Here is a 17,446-nt window from a genome sequence, read left to right as displayed (position 1 = left end):
ATACATGCGCAACATTTAGATGTGATGAACATTGAACATACCTCATACCCTTGCACAATATAAATATAATTAAGGAAACTTAATTATTTTGGAACTCAAGTATACAAATATATATATAATCTATATATATCTGTCCCAGTGATAATACCACTTGCCTTGTTTAAATGAGACCATAGACTCAAGCATGGCCTTGGTCTTGATACGTTTTTGTGGATGTGTGTTTAATTATATAAAATCAATACGTACGTACGTACATACATACATACATTCTTCTGATCTTATTTATAAGTCACTTCTAACATGTTTCACATAGACAAAAAAACCTTTATTAAGTTTCTTTTAAAACTTAATAACCTTTTAACTTTATCCCTATTTAATATATATCATACCTTATATAGATAAAGTCAACACAATAATAAATGAAAGGTAAAATTATATATCAGCATAAGAAATTTTTTTCAATACCCTATAAACAGGAGTAAAAAGTGTTTTTTCTTTCTACTCTATAAATAGGACCAGAGGCATATATTAGCAAATATTAATCTCAGTCCTTAATATAAGAGTTAGATAACTAATTTTGATGACATTAAAAAAAATTAGTTGAGTTAGTTATTTGTCATAAATGTATGTTGGTCTTTCTAAATCATCCTCTTCAATCATGTGTAATGAAATATTGAATGATTGAAATTATTTCTTAGTGAGAATTCCTTGCAATCAATAGGAATATTTTTTTTAAAAAATGAGACAAAATAAATTAAAGTCTTATATTTAAAACTAAATTTAAATCTTAACAAGTATAAAAGTGTAAAAATAACATAAATTTCTTACCTTAATGTCGAATGTCGGTCAGGTGATGGTTGAGGACAGAGCACTAAGACATGTCCATGGAAGTGGAATTTTGATTCTTTCTTCATTGAATGCGGGTCCACAAGTATACACGAACGTTCACAGCGGTACAATATACACTTTTATCTCTTTAGTGGTACTTGTACAGTCAGAGAGCAATTTGATTGAAATAAAGTATTGTGTATTTTATTTATATATATTTGTGTGGGGCCAATATTAACAGGATTTAAATTGTGGGGAAAACAATTAAAAAATAATAATGAAAAAAGAGGATACACACATTGTATTTCCAAGAAGCATCCTTTTGGGAGAAAAACCAATAATTGAGTGGCTTGCCCTATTGCTATGATTCTTTGTTGACTTGCTAATTAATGTAACAATATTGAGGAATATGAAAGAGAGATATATATATATATATATATATATAAAAGAAAATACAAGGGTTATTTTTTTAAAAAAAAATGAGAGTTGAATTTCTAAAATCCTAAAAGTGACCTAAATTTGCAAAATTATAAACTAGTCATAAAGACTAAATTGAAATTTTATTTTTTCAACATTTGCAACGTTTTACCATGTGTTTTTCAGGTTTTTAAATTAGAATTTTTTTTAACATTTATAACCTGATTAACAACTATTATAATGATATTTTAATGCTATTTACCATGTGTTTTCTAAGTTTTTAAACTAAATTTTTTCAACATTTGTAGTATGATTAACAACTCTCAATCAATATTCACAGCTCTGTTAATATCATAGAATTAGGCTCATACTAATTTTTTTCAAGTTCAAAAACCTATCATAAGTGGTTAATGACGTTAATAGAGTTGTGAATATAAGAGTTGGCAATCATGTTACAAATAACTAGTAATTTAAGTATGGTTTTCTGAATACTGTTGGCAACCATGTTATACTTGTTGAAAAATTAAAATTTCTAGTTGCATTAAACGAGGTTAATTGCTGACTAAATTGGCAACCATGGTACTTTGAAAGTTGGCAATATTCACATGCAAGTGCAACCACGTTATAACAAAAATTTCTTGACTAAATTGGCTTGAATATTGTTGGCAAACTATGCTGAGAAGACTTGGCAACTGCGTTATACTTCTTGAAAAATTAAAATTTCTAGTTGTATTAAATAAGGTTAGTTAATTTCATAAGTTACTTCAAAAACGTTTAATAGTTTGTTTGATAAGAAGAAAAAAAATGATATTTAAATAATATGAGTTTACAAATGCAAATAGCCGATTAAGTGAAATGAATTCCCAAGAAATAATTAAAAAAACTGAAATTGGAATGTCCTAAAGTTAATAACAGGAAAATCAAAAAGTAAAACTAAAATCTCTTGCCAAGTAACATTGAGAGTTGAAGATGATTGGGGAAGAATTTGAAGAAAAAATTTTCCGACACATTAAGTTGTTCAAGGACCTTTTAAGATGAGGTGGTTAGAGTTCTGTGTTACGAATTCAGAAAAGAACAGCACGAAAATATTTGGAAAGAAAAGTTGTTCTTGAAGTTATTTTATTTTCCGACAAAAATTCCTCCATGGGAGAACTATTATAACAAATAATTTCATGGTAAAAGTATTAACTCTATGCATTGGTTTTATTTCTCAAATGATATGTCTTGTGCACATTATTTGGAGGAAAAGGGATCATAATCATTTTTTTTAATGTACTATTCTTGGTCCTCATATTTGGCACTAGTCTCTGAAGTTTCAAAGAGTGGATTTTAGTTCAAGTTTTTTCTGTTTGTATCGTTAGTCCTCGAACTTTGAAAAGGACTTGGATCGGTGTAACCCCATAAAACTTGCTAAGGTGTGCCGATAAGGTGGAAGTTGATGTGAAAAAAAATAATAAACTGATATCTTTTAAATATACTCCTCCGGTTCTAATTATAAGACCTAATTGACTTATTTGAGGAGATTAAGGAAGTAAGTTAAGTTGGTTATTTATAATAAATAAGTGTTGTCATTCCTAAAATATCCTTGCTAATTAAGTATATTGGCTAAAACTATCATTATTAGAAGGATTATCTTGGAAAAAAATGTATAAATATAAGAGACAAAATGGATTGGGTCCTATAATTAGGACCAAATAAAAAGTCAAATTGAGTCTTATAATAAGAACGGAGGAGTATTATATAATAAAAGAGGGAATAAAAATAGAACCATCGGAGAAGAGCCATATTTTCGGGATTGATCCCACTCGGTGAAGCAGCGGATCCTAAGAGGCCTGATGTTGTAGAGGTTGTCGACCACGAGCCAGGGGTACAGGTTGATGATCGAGCTGGCTGTTAGAAGCAACGCCATGAAAGAAGAAGAAGAAGAGAGGATATTAAAGTTGAGAACAAGAGGTGAGGGGTGGGAGACAGGCTGACATATACGAGGAGGGAGGGAGTTGGTGAACTGAATTATGAATGATTGTGTGTATATATCAATAATGAAGATCTGTATGGGGAACTGAATGAAATGAATTACGGGAGGACGGGGGAACATGAGTAAGGATTAATTACTGAGTCGGTGAACTCAGTTTCAATCCCCCGACAGTGTTCATAGGCACGACTGCTGCTTCATGAGCTGCCTCTGTTTTTTTGTTCCAAAAACAGAGATAAACAGAGCCATAACTAAATACTCCAACTCTTGCATACTTAAGTGGGAGAAGGCCATAATCTTTCGTGGTCATTCCCTCGTACGGAAAATGGGTGAGTTCTGAGGAAATACAACAAGAATTGATGAATTTATGCACGTTGGGTCTGGGTTATATATCTCATATAAGAACAAGTGGAAGTGGACGGAACTGTGTGGGGAGTGGAATACATTAGCTCTTTGTTATTTCCTTATAGGACCAAAACTCACTTTAAAACCTTAAACACCAATATCAAAATGAGAATAAAATGTAAGGATAAAAAATAATGTAACCCAAATGCATAAGACTGTTCTTTTGGAGACTCAGCAATACGCCGTTAAGCCACTCCTTGAAACCAATAGAAGTTAAATGAGGAATTTTGATATTAAAACACCCATAAAGTTCTTGTTTATAACCTTTTTTTTTTTTTTTGGGCAAACATTCTGGTTTATACTTTTTTTTTTTTTTTAAAGGTAAACGTTCTTGTTTATACCTTATAGTACCCGATTGTTGTCATTCCCCAAGCTATGCGCTCGAATAATGTCTTGGCGCTTCATGACCTGTTTTAGTTTCTTATATGAATATTTTTAAGTTTTAACCCAAAAAATAGGGAAAATGATGATTCAAAATCTCAAAATATAAGGTTAATCCCAAATTAAAATTTCTTAAATATTTTTGGTGCTGAGATATAAGAAAATGAGTACTCTGTTTAGAAACTGAGTTTTGATCCACGTCTTGATTTGGTATTAACTTTCTTATATGAGGTACTTAATTATCATTCTTTAACAAAATAGGAAATTTCTTTTCCGATTATAAAAAAATAAAATATGAGGTTGTCTAACCTCTCCTAGTATTACCAATTAGCGACGGGAACCGGAAAAAAAAAAAGTTTTTATGAGGCAAAACAGTGATCAGGATAGGATGAGAAGCATCCCCATCTTGAGTATTTCTTTTTAAAAAAATTTATTTATTAATAATTATTATTAGATTATTCGATTCACTTATTAGTAATAATTTTTACCGTGATTGTTGGCTCTTCAGTTGTAGTGTATTTCAACAAAATCTCCTTCCTTAATAAAATAATTTATAAATCCATTATACAATATTTTTTAGAGAGAATTCCAATAAAATCTGACTGAAATATCTAAATCTAAATTAAGGCTTATACTTTTAACAAATTCTTAAAGAGGCTATGAGGCCTAATTTAGAATTTTTGAATATTGTGAAATGACTAAAATGCCTCCCTTTAATTAAAAATAAAAATTAATTATTTTACCCCTTTCAAATTATCTCTCATATCTTATGATTATTTTGTAAGAGTAAAAAATATAAGTGATTTTATAGTGTTTAAAATTTGTAAGCTTTCTAATAAAACATTTTACATTACAACATAAATAGCCTGGAAATAATTTTTTATTTTTGTTGATAAATATTTATTTTAAGATTTTAAAATATCTTAATTACAAGAAATATTTAATACTATGTTCTCATAATTTCGTTAGTTTTATTTACTTAAGCAAATTCAACCCAAAAAGGTTATTTATAATAACTTAGCATTAAATGTTTTTTGTAATTAAGATATTTTAACATTTTAAAATAAATATTTATCAAGAGAAAATACAAAAATTTATTTCAAGGCTATTTATGTTGTAATTTAAAATGTTTTATTAGAATAATTTTTTTTATATATACAAATTCTAAATACCGTAAAATTACTTATATGTTTTTTAATCCTAAAAAATAATCATAAATGATGAGAGACAACTTGAAAGGCTAGAATAATCAAATTTTCTTTTTAATTAATGAGGGGCATTCTAGTTATTTAACAACATTCAGAAATTCCTAATAAGGCCTCATAGCCTAATTAGAAAATTTTTAAAAGTGTAGGCCTTTATTTGAATTTAGGTATTTCAGTCGGATTTTATTGAGATTCTTCCTATTTTTTATGATATTTCTTTGCAGTATTCTTTTTACTATTTTTAATATTATATAATTGGGCTTTATACATAATAATTTTTTTTTAGTCTTTTTGTCTCCACAAGCACAATAAAAAAAATTATAACATAAAAAAAATCCAAACCCATAATTGCAATAGCTTTGAAAAAGAAAATAGAATGGGACTCTTCGTTCCGATCTCTCAGCCTCTAGAAAATTCATTCCGTGAACATGCCTATTACTAATTAAATTAGATGGAATTTTCAATTTACAAGCTTTAGAAAATTAATTATATCAAAGTTACATGTCAAACATGGTATTAAAATAGTTAAAAAAATTTTTTGGAAGTAATAGTTAAAAAAATTCAATTTAAAAATTAGAGAGGTTTATATTCTCTCTGAATATGGGTAATAATCCTCCAAACATTGGGTCATTATTCTTGGGTGCTGAATGACACAATGTGAAGGTTATAGTTGTAAATACAATATGTTTTGAAATTCATAATATTTATTAGAGACTAGATCCTTTGATTATGTGTCGCTGAAAATTCTGTTGTTGTGAATAACATATTAAAACTAATTTATTTGTTTCATCGGAATTATCAGTATTCTTAGCATCTGTATGAGCATTGTCCAAAAGGGTTAATATAATTTTTAATCTTTTAAATTTTGATCCATTTTGATATTAGTCTCTGAAATTTCAGAGTTGTAGTTTTCATTCTTAGAATTTAATCCGTTAACAAACATTAGCCCCTGGTTAAAAAAAAGTTATTAACTTTTGCTGACATGGCACAGACGGTGTTAGTTTGAATGATATGGTTTGTAACTTGTTAACATGACCTAATTATGTGGCATTGATGAGCTGACCTGGACATATAGATAAATGAACCAAAAAAAAAAAAAAAAGGGAGCCTCTTCACGTTACCGCCATCGTGATCGCTGGCATGGGCTTCTTCACGGGTGAGTAGTTCTCATGGATGGAGCCATCCCTACAGCGCTGGCATTGTATCTGTGATTTGTGAATGATGAAGATGCTGGAGACAGGTTGTTAAACTGCTCACATAGAGGGAAACGCAAAGCAAGCGTCTGTAGATATGGCCAGAGTTTTGACCATTGAAATCCAAGCCGAGCAAGAAAGGTTGAGTCAGAAGAAGAAGAGCCTTTCCACAAAGCACGCACATGACAGGCTTGAAAGAAAGACGATAAAAACGACACTGAAGAAAGACAGGAAAAGGGGAAAGGGGCTAGGTTAGAGGAAGAGGACCAGCATCACTGGAAAGATTGATGTGGCCGCCGCTAGAGCAATGGGCTTGCCAGGGCCCGTCGAGTGAAGAACTGGTGCCCAGAAATTTATACAAGTCATCAGTATTTACAGAGAATAGGCTAGATGGAAAGAATGTGTTCCCTACTTATGAAAGAATATGCAAGACAACACAATAGAGCATGCAGGATCACATTCAAAAACAAGAGGGAAACATATTGACTGTTAAGGCATATTAATTTTAACTAATGTCCAAAAATATTCTATTTACCTCTGTTCTTTTAACAAAAAACAGAGGTAAACACCATGCTTTTACTGAGGAAACTAGAAAGCAATATATAGGTTAAGAATCTAATACCAAGCTTTATGACTTCTCCACCATGTGCATAGGTTAAATATGTTAACTGCAAATTATGTGGAATGATTTTTCTAAAATTAACTTCCTTTTAGTAATCTCACAACTTTATTAACTCAATTATTTTTGTCCGTGAATTTCCAACGACCACCGATCAAGTTTGTCCTAATATTACTACCAGTGAATAGCTTTGATGTCTGTGTTTTCTTGTCACTGCAAAAAATCTTCAACAAAGGAGTCATCAATAACTTGACCCACAAAATTTGCGGACTCAAATCAAAAAGTCACTTGGTCTATGTTTGGATTGCTGTTGGAGAAGCTAAAAGCGCATAGGGAAGTGTAAAATTGAGATTAGTGGCTTATTATGGCTAATAAAACTGTTTGAATGGGGCTTCTTTTCTAACTGATTTATGGGGAAAAATAATTTTTCTAACTGACTTATCCAATACAATCTGGATTAACTTTGCTAACTGACTTATGAAAAAATTGTGCAAAGCTTACAATCTAATTAGTTATGTGATTTCATTTACTTTAATTAGAGATCAAATGAATTTTAATTTATATTTATGTTTGGCCGTTATGCATATTTAATTAATTATCTACAGTGTATTTTCAAATTTTTCTTGTAACAAATATTTTATTTTATAATCTCACAAATAAACTATTCATGTTTTATCATAATAATTTTACGTATTTTTTTTAAACTATTACTATATTAAAAACATAAAATTTCAAATACTACTATTCAATAAAATTCACACACTTTTCAGTCATTTTATAACTAGACTAACTTTTTTATTAATCATCCAAATAACTTTTAACTTTTTCAACTGATTTTTTATAAACACCTATCCAAACATAAATCGTATTATATTAACTGATTTTTACTCTAATTTCAGTTACAAAAGTCAGTTGGACTAGGAGTTAGTTTTGCTCAACGTCAATCCAAACATACCCTTAGAGAAAATCTCATCTCTTCAATGAACTAGATAATTCTACTTGGTGCAAATCTGAAAAATACACTAGTGTATTTCTTCTAACTCAACCTTTCTTGCTTAGCTTGGATTTCAATGTCCAAAACTCTGGCCATATCTACAGCCGCTTGCTCTGCGTTTCCCTCTATGTGAGCAGTTTAACAACCTCTCTCCAGCATCTTCATCGTTCACAGATACAATGCCAGCACTGTAGGGATGGCTCCATCCATGAGAACTACTCATTCGTGAACAAGCCCATGCCAGCGATAACGATGGCGGTAACGTGAAGAAGCTCCCTTTTTTTTTTTTTTTGGGTTCATTTATCTATATGTCCAGGTCAGCTCATCATGCCACATAATTAGGTTATGTTAACAAGTTACAAGTCATGTCATTCAAGCTAACACCGTCTGTACCTGTCTGTACCATGTCAGCAAAACTTGACAGTTTTTTTTTTACTAAGGACTAACGTTTGTCAACGGATTAAATAAGGATCAAAACCACAACTCTGAAATTTCAGACACCAATATTAAAATGAGTCAAAATTTAAAGAACTAAAAATTATATTAACTCTTCTTTGAATCATCACAATTGAAAAATTAAATGATTTACTTAATTTTTTAGACAATTTTATTAAAGTAACTAATTTTATTTGATGAAACAATTAAAATTAACATATATTAAAAGGTATTAAAATAGTTACTCCCTCGATCCATTTTTATAGGATAAAATTATCTACATTTTACGTGCCATGAAAACCATTTAATTAATTACAGGAACTGTTATACATATTAAATCATATAGATAATTAGATATTCTTGGCTTTTCATACCGTATGATTCATAATTTCTCTAATGAATGATTTTCAGTTTTTATTCCGTAACTTAAAAGATTGCACTCATGTGAATTAATTTTTCTAAAATAAAACGATAAATATAACAATAATAACCACTCGACCTCTATATGTGTTACAGAACAGCGCAAATATATCATTTTGGACGAGAAAGAAGCCAAAAGCTTAGAACATCATATTGCACAAACACAACAATAAAACAAAGAAAATCAAAACACGAAATTCGCTCCTTTTTTTTCCCAGCAGAGAAATTAATGTCAAATAGAATCAGGAGATGGACGAGGAGGAATAGCCACTTCCATAACTCCCTCAAGCATCAACACCACACTCTTCATGGATGGCCGAAGGAAAGGTTCATCTTGAATACACCATAGTCCCACTTTCACCATATTCTCCAGTAAACTATTATCCACTTCTTCCCCAACAACCAGCTTGTTTAGCTCTCGCCGAGCAAAGCACTTGTACACCCAGTTGGACAGAACAATTTGCTCTGGATTTGACATGTTCACCACTAGGCTTCTTCTGCAAAACGCAATCTCCAAAAGCGTTACTCCATAGCTATAAACATCTGCTTTCACTGTTATTGGAGTGTTCTTATTCCACTCTGGAGCCAAATAGCCTCTTGTGCCCCTAACTTGAGTGAAGGTTCTTGTTTGATCTGGCATTAGAAGTTTAGCTAATCCAAAGTCTGATATTTTCGCTCTGAAAAACTCATCCATCAATATGTTTTGAGGCTTTATGTCACAGTGAATGATAGGAGCCTTGCATTGTTCATGAAGATACAACAAGCCTTTTGCAATGTCCAATGCTATTCTTCTTCTCTCATCCCAATCTGGACGTACAGTACTGTCACCAAAGATGAGCTTCTCAAGAGAGCCGTTACTCATGTACTCATAAACCAGAAGCCTTTTAGATCCCTCAACACAATATCCCAGTAAGCGAACCAAGTTTTTGTGGTGTGTTTTCCCAATGGCTCGCATTTCAGCTTGGAATTCTCTCTCTCCTTCAATAAACCGGTGTAGCCTTTTTACGGCAATCAATTTTCTTCCTTTGTGTATAGTTCCTCTCTAAACTGATCCGAAAGAACCCTTACCCACCTCTTGTTTGAAACCATGTGTTGCTTTCCTCAGCTCATTGTACGAAAATACCCTCAGAGTAGTGCCTTCGCTCAAGCCTAAATCTCTAGCCTCCAGCAACCTCTTGTAACCTAAAACTCCAATCTTGTATATAAATCGGCTAGAGATGGCAATAGCAAAACACAAAAGAATAACAAAACTCAAGACAATGAGAATGATCACCTTAATTGCTTTCTTACTGGTAGTCTTGATGGGAGGTGCTTGGTAAGGTTCAGTTGTGGAAAGTGCATCATTGTTACTTCTGAGGCTTTGATTTCCCACCTTGAAGTATATTGTATAGGAGGAGAAGGACCCTTGTGTTTCTCTGCCAATATATCTTAATGGAAGTTGTTGTTTCTTGCAGCGATTGTTTTCATAAAAGGCAGCCCCACAGAAACAGTCTCGCAAACAAGAAGATGCGCATTCCTCCTCTAAAATGTCTTCCTCTGTATAAGGAAGATCAAGATCACCTACTCTCATGTGTTCCATGGGGTACATGGAATAAAAAGTTGCATTGTCTTTCCCACCCTTGCATTCTGCTTCCGAGAAGTTCCTTTTGCATCCCAGACTATGATCAGTTGGGTTTGTAAAATCAGTCCCGGGAAGACAATTGCAATAAGGAAGGTTGTCATTGACAGTACAATAGCTGTTGAACCCACAAAAAGAATTCACATTACAAAGGTTGTCCAAATCTGGTGGCGACCACAATTTTATAACTTTGTGTTTACCATCCGCGTCATCAAAATGAGCATAGAGTCGTAAAACCCCATCAGAATCAATAGTTGCGCGATAAATAGTATTGTTTCCTTTGAAGCTGCTATCACCCTTCCACCAAAGTATTTCTGAGTTGGAACTACTAGCATTTACAATGCACAGAGGCTGAAGATCTGTGTTGTTGAGGAAAAGATAATATCTGAAACTTGTGCCATGATAAGTGTCAGAGGCCCGGTAAGCATCATAAGTTGTACGACCAGAATATCGTGGGTAGAGAACAAGGTTTCCATCAGCCTGCATAGAGAGTTGAAACCGACCAGAAGATTGGTTGGTGTCTGATGAACTCGATACCAATTGACTCCCGGAAGGTAGAGTTTGACCCCCTAACATGGTATCAGTGGGGTAATCGAAACTCTGCCAAAGGATGTCGAAGCTTTTGTTTTGTAGAACAAAGTTGCCAGAATCAAGCATGGAAGCAGAAGAAACAGTTCCATTGTCACTATGAGCAATCACCTTCTGTTGCCCTTGACCTGTTCGTAGAGAAAGCTCAACTCTCTTGGTCAGAACAAGCGTTGCATTTGAGAAAACAGGAGGGTCATCGCGATTTGCATTCCAGACGATTGTTTCATTAGTCCCATCAAGTAACCTGATTCCAACTTTGAAGCCGTTGCTTTGATTGTAAAACCCAAATTTAAATCGACTAGAAGGTGAAGACCATGAAGCGGGAGGAACAATGGGGGAAAGTGACGAGCCAAGGGGTATGGGTTCTGCGAATACCACTGTCTCACATAGAAAATATACCAAAAGGAGAAAGTAGATGCTTGGTGGAATGGTAGCCATGGCCAAGAAAATCTCACAGAATTGAGGAATCGCCAATGAACAAAAGGGATTGGTGCGATGAAAGACCTACGGGTGAAATTATATTGCAGAATCTCAAAGTTCTCTTCCATGGCCTCCCCGAAAGTGATGAGAAATTTCCTTGTTTATTGATCGTGGCTTTCTTCGATGGAAGAAAATGGCAAAGGCGCGTTTGGTAGGAACAATTAACTTTAATGCAAGAGAACGAAATTTCTGGCCGCTGGAACATCATTGGGCATGCAAAGGAAAGGAAAAGAAAAATGATGAATTAAAAAAAATTAAAAAAACACAAATTAACCCAAAACGCGTCTAATGACATAACTAATAAATCACATTAAACACAAATAAATATAAAATTTCCATTTCTTTTTTTTTTTTTGGCCATTTAAGATATCAGACTTATCATAATTCATTTCATTTTTAATTAGGTCTTTCTAGATTATTTTTTTTACTGAGTCTTTATAATTTTATTAATTATATATATTGATTTTTATTTATATTAATTTTTATTCTCATAATTTATTTATTTTTAAGAGAAACAATTTTAGTCACTAATTACATAAGTAATAATTTGCTTCAATGGCATGGATTGGAATGATTAACTCTTCTCTCACATGGAAAAATATGTTCCCACCTAAGGTGGAAGAAAGCTATTTCTTTCCCCTTCATATTTTAAAAGAAAGTGGGTCTCATATAAGAACATTAATTTCTTCATAACAAACGCGCCTGAGGATGAAAGATGTGCCATCTTCCTTTTCCTTCCGTAAATTTTCTCTGTAACAAACAGGCTGCGAGAATAACCTACACATGAAATTCCAAATTAAGAATATTATTTTTACAAATTTTTTTAAATTTATAATAATTATAGAATGACCAGAGATGAATTTTTAATTTAAAATCTTGTATGGTAATTCTTAACCCACTTAAATTTCTGATACTTAAAACTAAGTTTGAAATAATTACTTTATATATTTGACCTCCAAATTAATACTTATCTATATTTTAATTACCTTTTAAATAAATTTTATTTAATGCATTACAAATGCGGATTTTATTACTTTAGAGGAGAATTAGAATGAGGTCTCAAGGAGAGAAAATAATTATAAACAAGTCTTAATTATAAGTAAGCAATTATTATTTATTATTCTCGAACTTGTCACTATAAACTACTCTATTTTTATTAGAAATTTTTAGTAATTATATTCCTTACTTCCTATTTCACAGCAATTCTTCCTTCTTTCATATATAGATAGTTGTTATATTTTGGTATTTAATTTTAATATTTTAACAAATAGACTTGGTCAATGCTGGAACATGATTTAGTGGATGCAATGGGTTAACTTTTGTTTCCTTTTCTAACTAAAGGCTTCTTTATGAATTAAAAGGGGAAAAAATTGCTTTCATAATGGATATGGACATCCAAAATGCATCATATTGTCGGAACAATCATGGGATGACCATGACTTTTTTTTTTAATAATTGAAGTTCCTTTTTTCTTTTTTTAAGTTAATTTCTCTCTACAATGCCAATTATGAAACTCAATTGACATGGTTGAATTAGGTTAATAAATTTAATATAATAAAGTAATAAAGTTGAGATAGAGACAAGTAAATATATATACATATATATAATACTTTTGATTTTTAATATGAGGTTTAGTTTATAATTGAATTATGTTAAGGGTTGAAGCTAGTATCTATTAACTTATATGTGTATATATTATGTTATCTAATAGCTGTTGTTATTATATTTTTGGGGAAAAAAAGTTCTCTCTTTATGAAACTTATTAGGAAATTATACTTTAATAAGAAGGTTGTTGTACCTCTCCCTGAACCATTTATTCATAAGCTGATAGCAATAGGAGTTGAGTCTGATAAGGGAAGCTAACCCTTCACAATTTGGTGTATCGACATTTGAATCCTTGTTAAGAGAGCTGTTTACCTTTAGTACCTGATAGTGTTTCAAATAGGATTGCTTTCAATTGCAAAATACCTATATTTGACCCAAAAAAAATACATTTCTTATGTATTTATCACTTTTTCCAATTTAACAATTTTTTTTAAATTACGTAATTTGGTTGTTAGAATCTCATAAAAAGATCCAAGAGAATGATTCATCCGAGAGATAAGGTTGTTTCCCAAAAGTCCTTTAATAAAGTTTCAACGAATAGATGTGTCTGTAATTTAAATTAATTTCAAAATAATTATCAATTATCTTTTGCTTTTTCTTAAAAAAACTCCTCGTAAATTCCCAAAGATCTCTCTTATTCTCACTTTATATAACACGCGGTCGGTTTATTGATTGGTGTATTTTGTCTTTTTCAATGAGCTTCGTTTGGTTTGGAATTTGTATTGGGCTCACAAGATCACTAGCTGTTTCTTTGATTGAATGCACATCATGGATCACGATTGGGTTTGGGAAATATAAGGATGGCAAAAGGTTGATAGGAAGGAGTTAACTTATAACTTATAGTCCGTAAAATTGTGGGTTTAAATTCTATTATTAATATGAGAATTTTATTTGTGAGTTTAAATTCTATTATTAATATGAGAATTTTATTAGTGGGTAATTTATAAATTTTTATATAGGTTTTTCTGAGCCAGTGTATTTGGCCCAAGTGAACTTCCCAACCAAACTCACCCTTTTTTTTTGTGCGAAGAAAATTCAAACATATTTTGAATTTCAGAATTAGATTACAAATCACTTGACAAGATTTTGATAGAATAATAATAACTCAATTTAGCTAATTTGTAAGTCATATAATTTTTTTTTATAGAGATAGCAAATATTTTTTGAAAGTTAAGAGTCAAATATTATATATGTAATAATTAGATTTTTTAAAAAAAATTATACAATCAATTTAACTTAGCAATAAATCAAGTTTACATTTTTAATCCATTTAATTATGAAAGTTGAAACCAAAATAGTTTGTTTAATCCTTAACCCACGTGGGTTAAAATAAATCGTTCCAATTATATTGATTTGCCTTTTGGTCAACAAAATCAAGCGCATAATCGAATATTTTAATCATCATATTTTTGTGCTTGCTTTGCAAAGGGCAAATTTCACATTTTCTGCTCCGTGAGATTCCCTAACTACCGATTGTCGACCCATCGCCCTTCTTCAAGGAAATTACACGAAAATGATTGAAACAACTCAAGAGTCTTCGCTCTTTTCGAACTTTCCCATAACTCATGTTCATGTCCTAACCCGCTTTTTTGTTTTTTAATATTTCACTCAAAATCAGTCCCAAAAATGCCAATTTATACAGGTTGGATAGCACCTGCATTTTCCCAATTTCATATCCTTCTTGATTTCTTCGGAATTCTGCTAACCAATCTTCTCTTCCTCCTCGTCCATTCTCCCGCCATACCATATCATCCATGTCCCCCATTCCTCTGTTCTTATTGTCTGTAGTTCTATCTGCAAACCAAGTTAGGGCTCAAAACAATGATTCCAACGTCATAAATTTGGGTTCTTCCCTCTCCCCAAAAACGAATTCTACTTCATGGGTTTCACTGTCGGGTCTTTTTTCCTTCGGCTTTTATCCGCAAGATAATGGCTTTGCTGTTGGAATATGGCTCATGGGTGAACCAGAAGGAACCATCGTTTGGACACCAAACCCGAATTGAATTAACCAAAGAGGGTCTTCTGCTTAGAAACGAGAAACAGAAGGAAGTAGTCATTGCTAACGCGTCTGAGCCTGCGGTTTCAGCATCTATGCTTGATTCTGGGAATTTTGTGCTTTATAGTAAGAATCATAGTGTCCTCTGGCAGAGCTTTGTTTATCCCACGGACACCATATTAGGAGGTCAGAATTTATCTGAGGGACAAAATCTGACCTCTGCAAATGGACATTTCACTCTCAATATGCAGAGCGATGGAAATCTTGTTGCCTACCCTGGGAATAATGAAAGAGAAGACGATGCTTACTGGCACTCAAATACTTCTGAACTAAGTGCCTCACAACTTACTCTTAATCTTACAGGCTTTCTTTGCCTCAGCTATTATGGGGATACCATCAAGGTTCTGGCCAATGGCAACTATCTCGGGAGGACCACAAGCTTAATCTATCGTGCAACATTGGATTTGGATGGCATATTTAGATTGTATGTTCACACATTGGAGAAGAATAATACTGGATTCACTAGTCATCTTTTGTGGGAGGCTATTTCTGATCGTTGTCAAGTCAAGGGCTTTTGTGGCTTGAATAGTTATTGCTCCATCGTAGCTGGCAAAGCTGAATGCAAGTGTTATCTCGGATTCAAGCCAATAAGTGGAAACAACAGCATGTTCTTGGTTTGCGATCAGACCATGAAAAATGATTGTATCACCAGTAGAGATCCGAGGATGCTATACAATGTTAGTAGCCCATTGCAACATATGCAATGGAGCCTTGTTCCTTATTGGAACATGCAATTGGAAATGGAAGCTTGTGGGAAGTCATGCCAGGAAGACTGTGATTGTGGGGCAGTGTTACATGAAGATGGCAGCTGCAAGAAGTATAAGCTTCCGCTTGCTTTTGGCAGAATTAATAATACTGTATCAACCACAGCCCTCTTCAAGGTGCCTTCAATGAATGCCATCCATCCAAAAAAAGCCAGAGGTTGTTGTTGATGATAAGAAAAATCTAATTTTTACTTTGCTCATCATTCTAGGCTCGATTTTATTCCTTTGCTTAGTCTTTGCAATATCTATTTTCTTCATCTACATGCATAAAGTCTATTCATACACAAAGCTCGCTGCTAGTAGCGACAATTTGGGGTTTGTTGAGGATTGTAGTTTACAAACATTTACCTTTGATGAGTTGGTGAATGCAACTAGAAACTTCAAAGAAGAGATCAGTAGAGGATCTTTTGGAGTGGTTTACAAGGGAACAATTCACGGAAACCATCAAAGGATAGCTGTGAAGAAATTAGACAATGTTGTTGACGAAGGAGAAAGAGAATTTCAAGCTGAAATCACTGCAATTGCTCGAACTCATCACAGAAATCTGGTTCAGCTTATTGGTTATTGCATTAATGGTTCAAGAAAGCTTCTTGTTTATGAATACATGAGCAATGGGTCCCTAGCGGATTTTTTGTTCAAAGCTCAGATGCATCTATCTTGGAAACAAAGAGTCAAGATTGCATTGGATGTCGCAAGAGGTATCTTATGTCTACACGAAGAATGTGAAGTTTGTATCATCCACTACAATATCAAGCCTCATGACATTCTCTTGGATGAAATGTGGACAGCAAAGATATCTGATTTTGGATTTGCAAGGCTATCAATGCCAAAACAGTCAAGTACCAGAAGTAGCAATGAATCAACAAGTGACTATGTGGCACCTGAACGACAAAAAGATGCATTGGCATCTGTTAAAGTTGACATCTACAGCTATGGCGTGGTGCTGTTGGAGATCATATGTTGCAGAAGGAATATAGACGTGAATGCTCCTTCAGAAGAGGAAATAATGCTTTCTAGTTGGGTATATAATTGCTTTGTGAGAGGGGAATTGAATAAATTGGTAGTAGATGAAGATGTGGAATGGATTACATTGGAGAGAATGGTGAAGGTGGCCTTATGGTGCGTCCAAGAGGCCTCATCTCTACGTCCTTCCATGAAGAATGTGATACTGATGTTGGAAGGGTTGAAACATATTCCAATTCCTCCATCTCCAACGCCTCCTATGGTTTGTGAATAGGAATCCGATTCTGTGTTTTTGATGTGTTTATTCTGATTATTATGTTTGTAAGCATGTAGTATGTATTTTAGGCTTTAATTTCAATTTTGCATATGATCTTCGAAGCTATGTTAAGAATTTGATTACCTGCGTGCGTGTCATATAAGGCGTGTCATCAGTATTGTAATGCAATTTTGTTCATTTGATAATGCTGTACTTTATGATGAAAAATATAGTGTTGTTGATTTTG

At 32.8% G+C, this 17,446-nt stretch overlaps 2 protein-coding genes and 1 pseudogene across 2 annotated transcripts; 2 read left to right on the top strand and 1 right to left on the bottom strand.

The window, feature by feature from the left end:
• Window positions 1-9,003: 9,003 nt before the first annotated feature.
• Window positions 9,004-11,518, bottom strand: LOC114756450 (G-type lectin S-receptor-like serine/threonine-protein kinase LECRK1; annotated as a pseudogene).
• Window positions 11,519-15,089: 3,571 nt separating this feature from the next.
• On the top strand, window positions 15,090-16,148 carry LOC114756465 (G-type lectin S-receptor-like serine/threonine-protein kinase LECRK1). Its single transcript, XM_028945411.1, has one exon. It carries the CDS (start codon window positions 15,090-15,092, stop codon window positions 16,146-16,148), a length of 1,059 nt encoding a protein of 352 aa, XP_028801244.1.
• A 94-nt stretch (window positions 16,149-16,242) lies between these two features.
• On the top strand, window positions 16,243-17,446 carry LOC114756464 (G-type lectin S-receptor-like serine/threonine-protein kinase RLK1). The gene has a single exon (XM_028945409.1). It carries the CDS (start codon window positions 16,243-16,245, stop codon window positions 17,215-17,217), a length of 975 nt encoding a protein of 324 aa, XP_028801242.1. The 3' UTR covers window positions 17,218-17,446.

The sequence above is a fragment of the Neltuma alba genome, unplaced genomic scaffold (assembly GCF_004799145.2).
Source record: "Neltuma alba isolate B1F8T4 unplaced genomic scaffold, ASM479914v2 tig00010413_pilon, whole genome shotgun sequence".
NCBI lineage: Eukaryota > Viridiplantae > Streptophyta > Magnoliopsida > Fabales > Fabaceae > Neltuma > Neltuma alba.
Note: the sequence above shows the minus strand (reverse complement) of the source record. Positions and strands in the feature narration are given on the sequence as shown.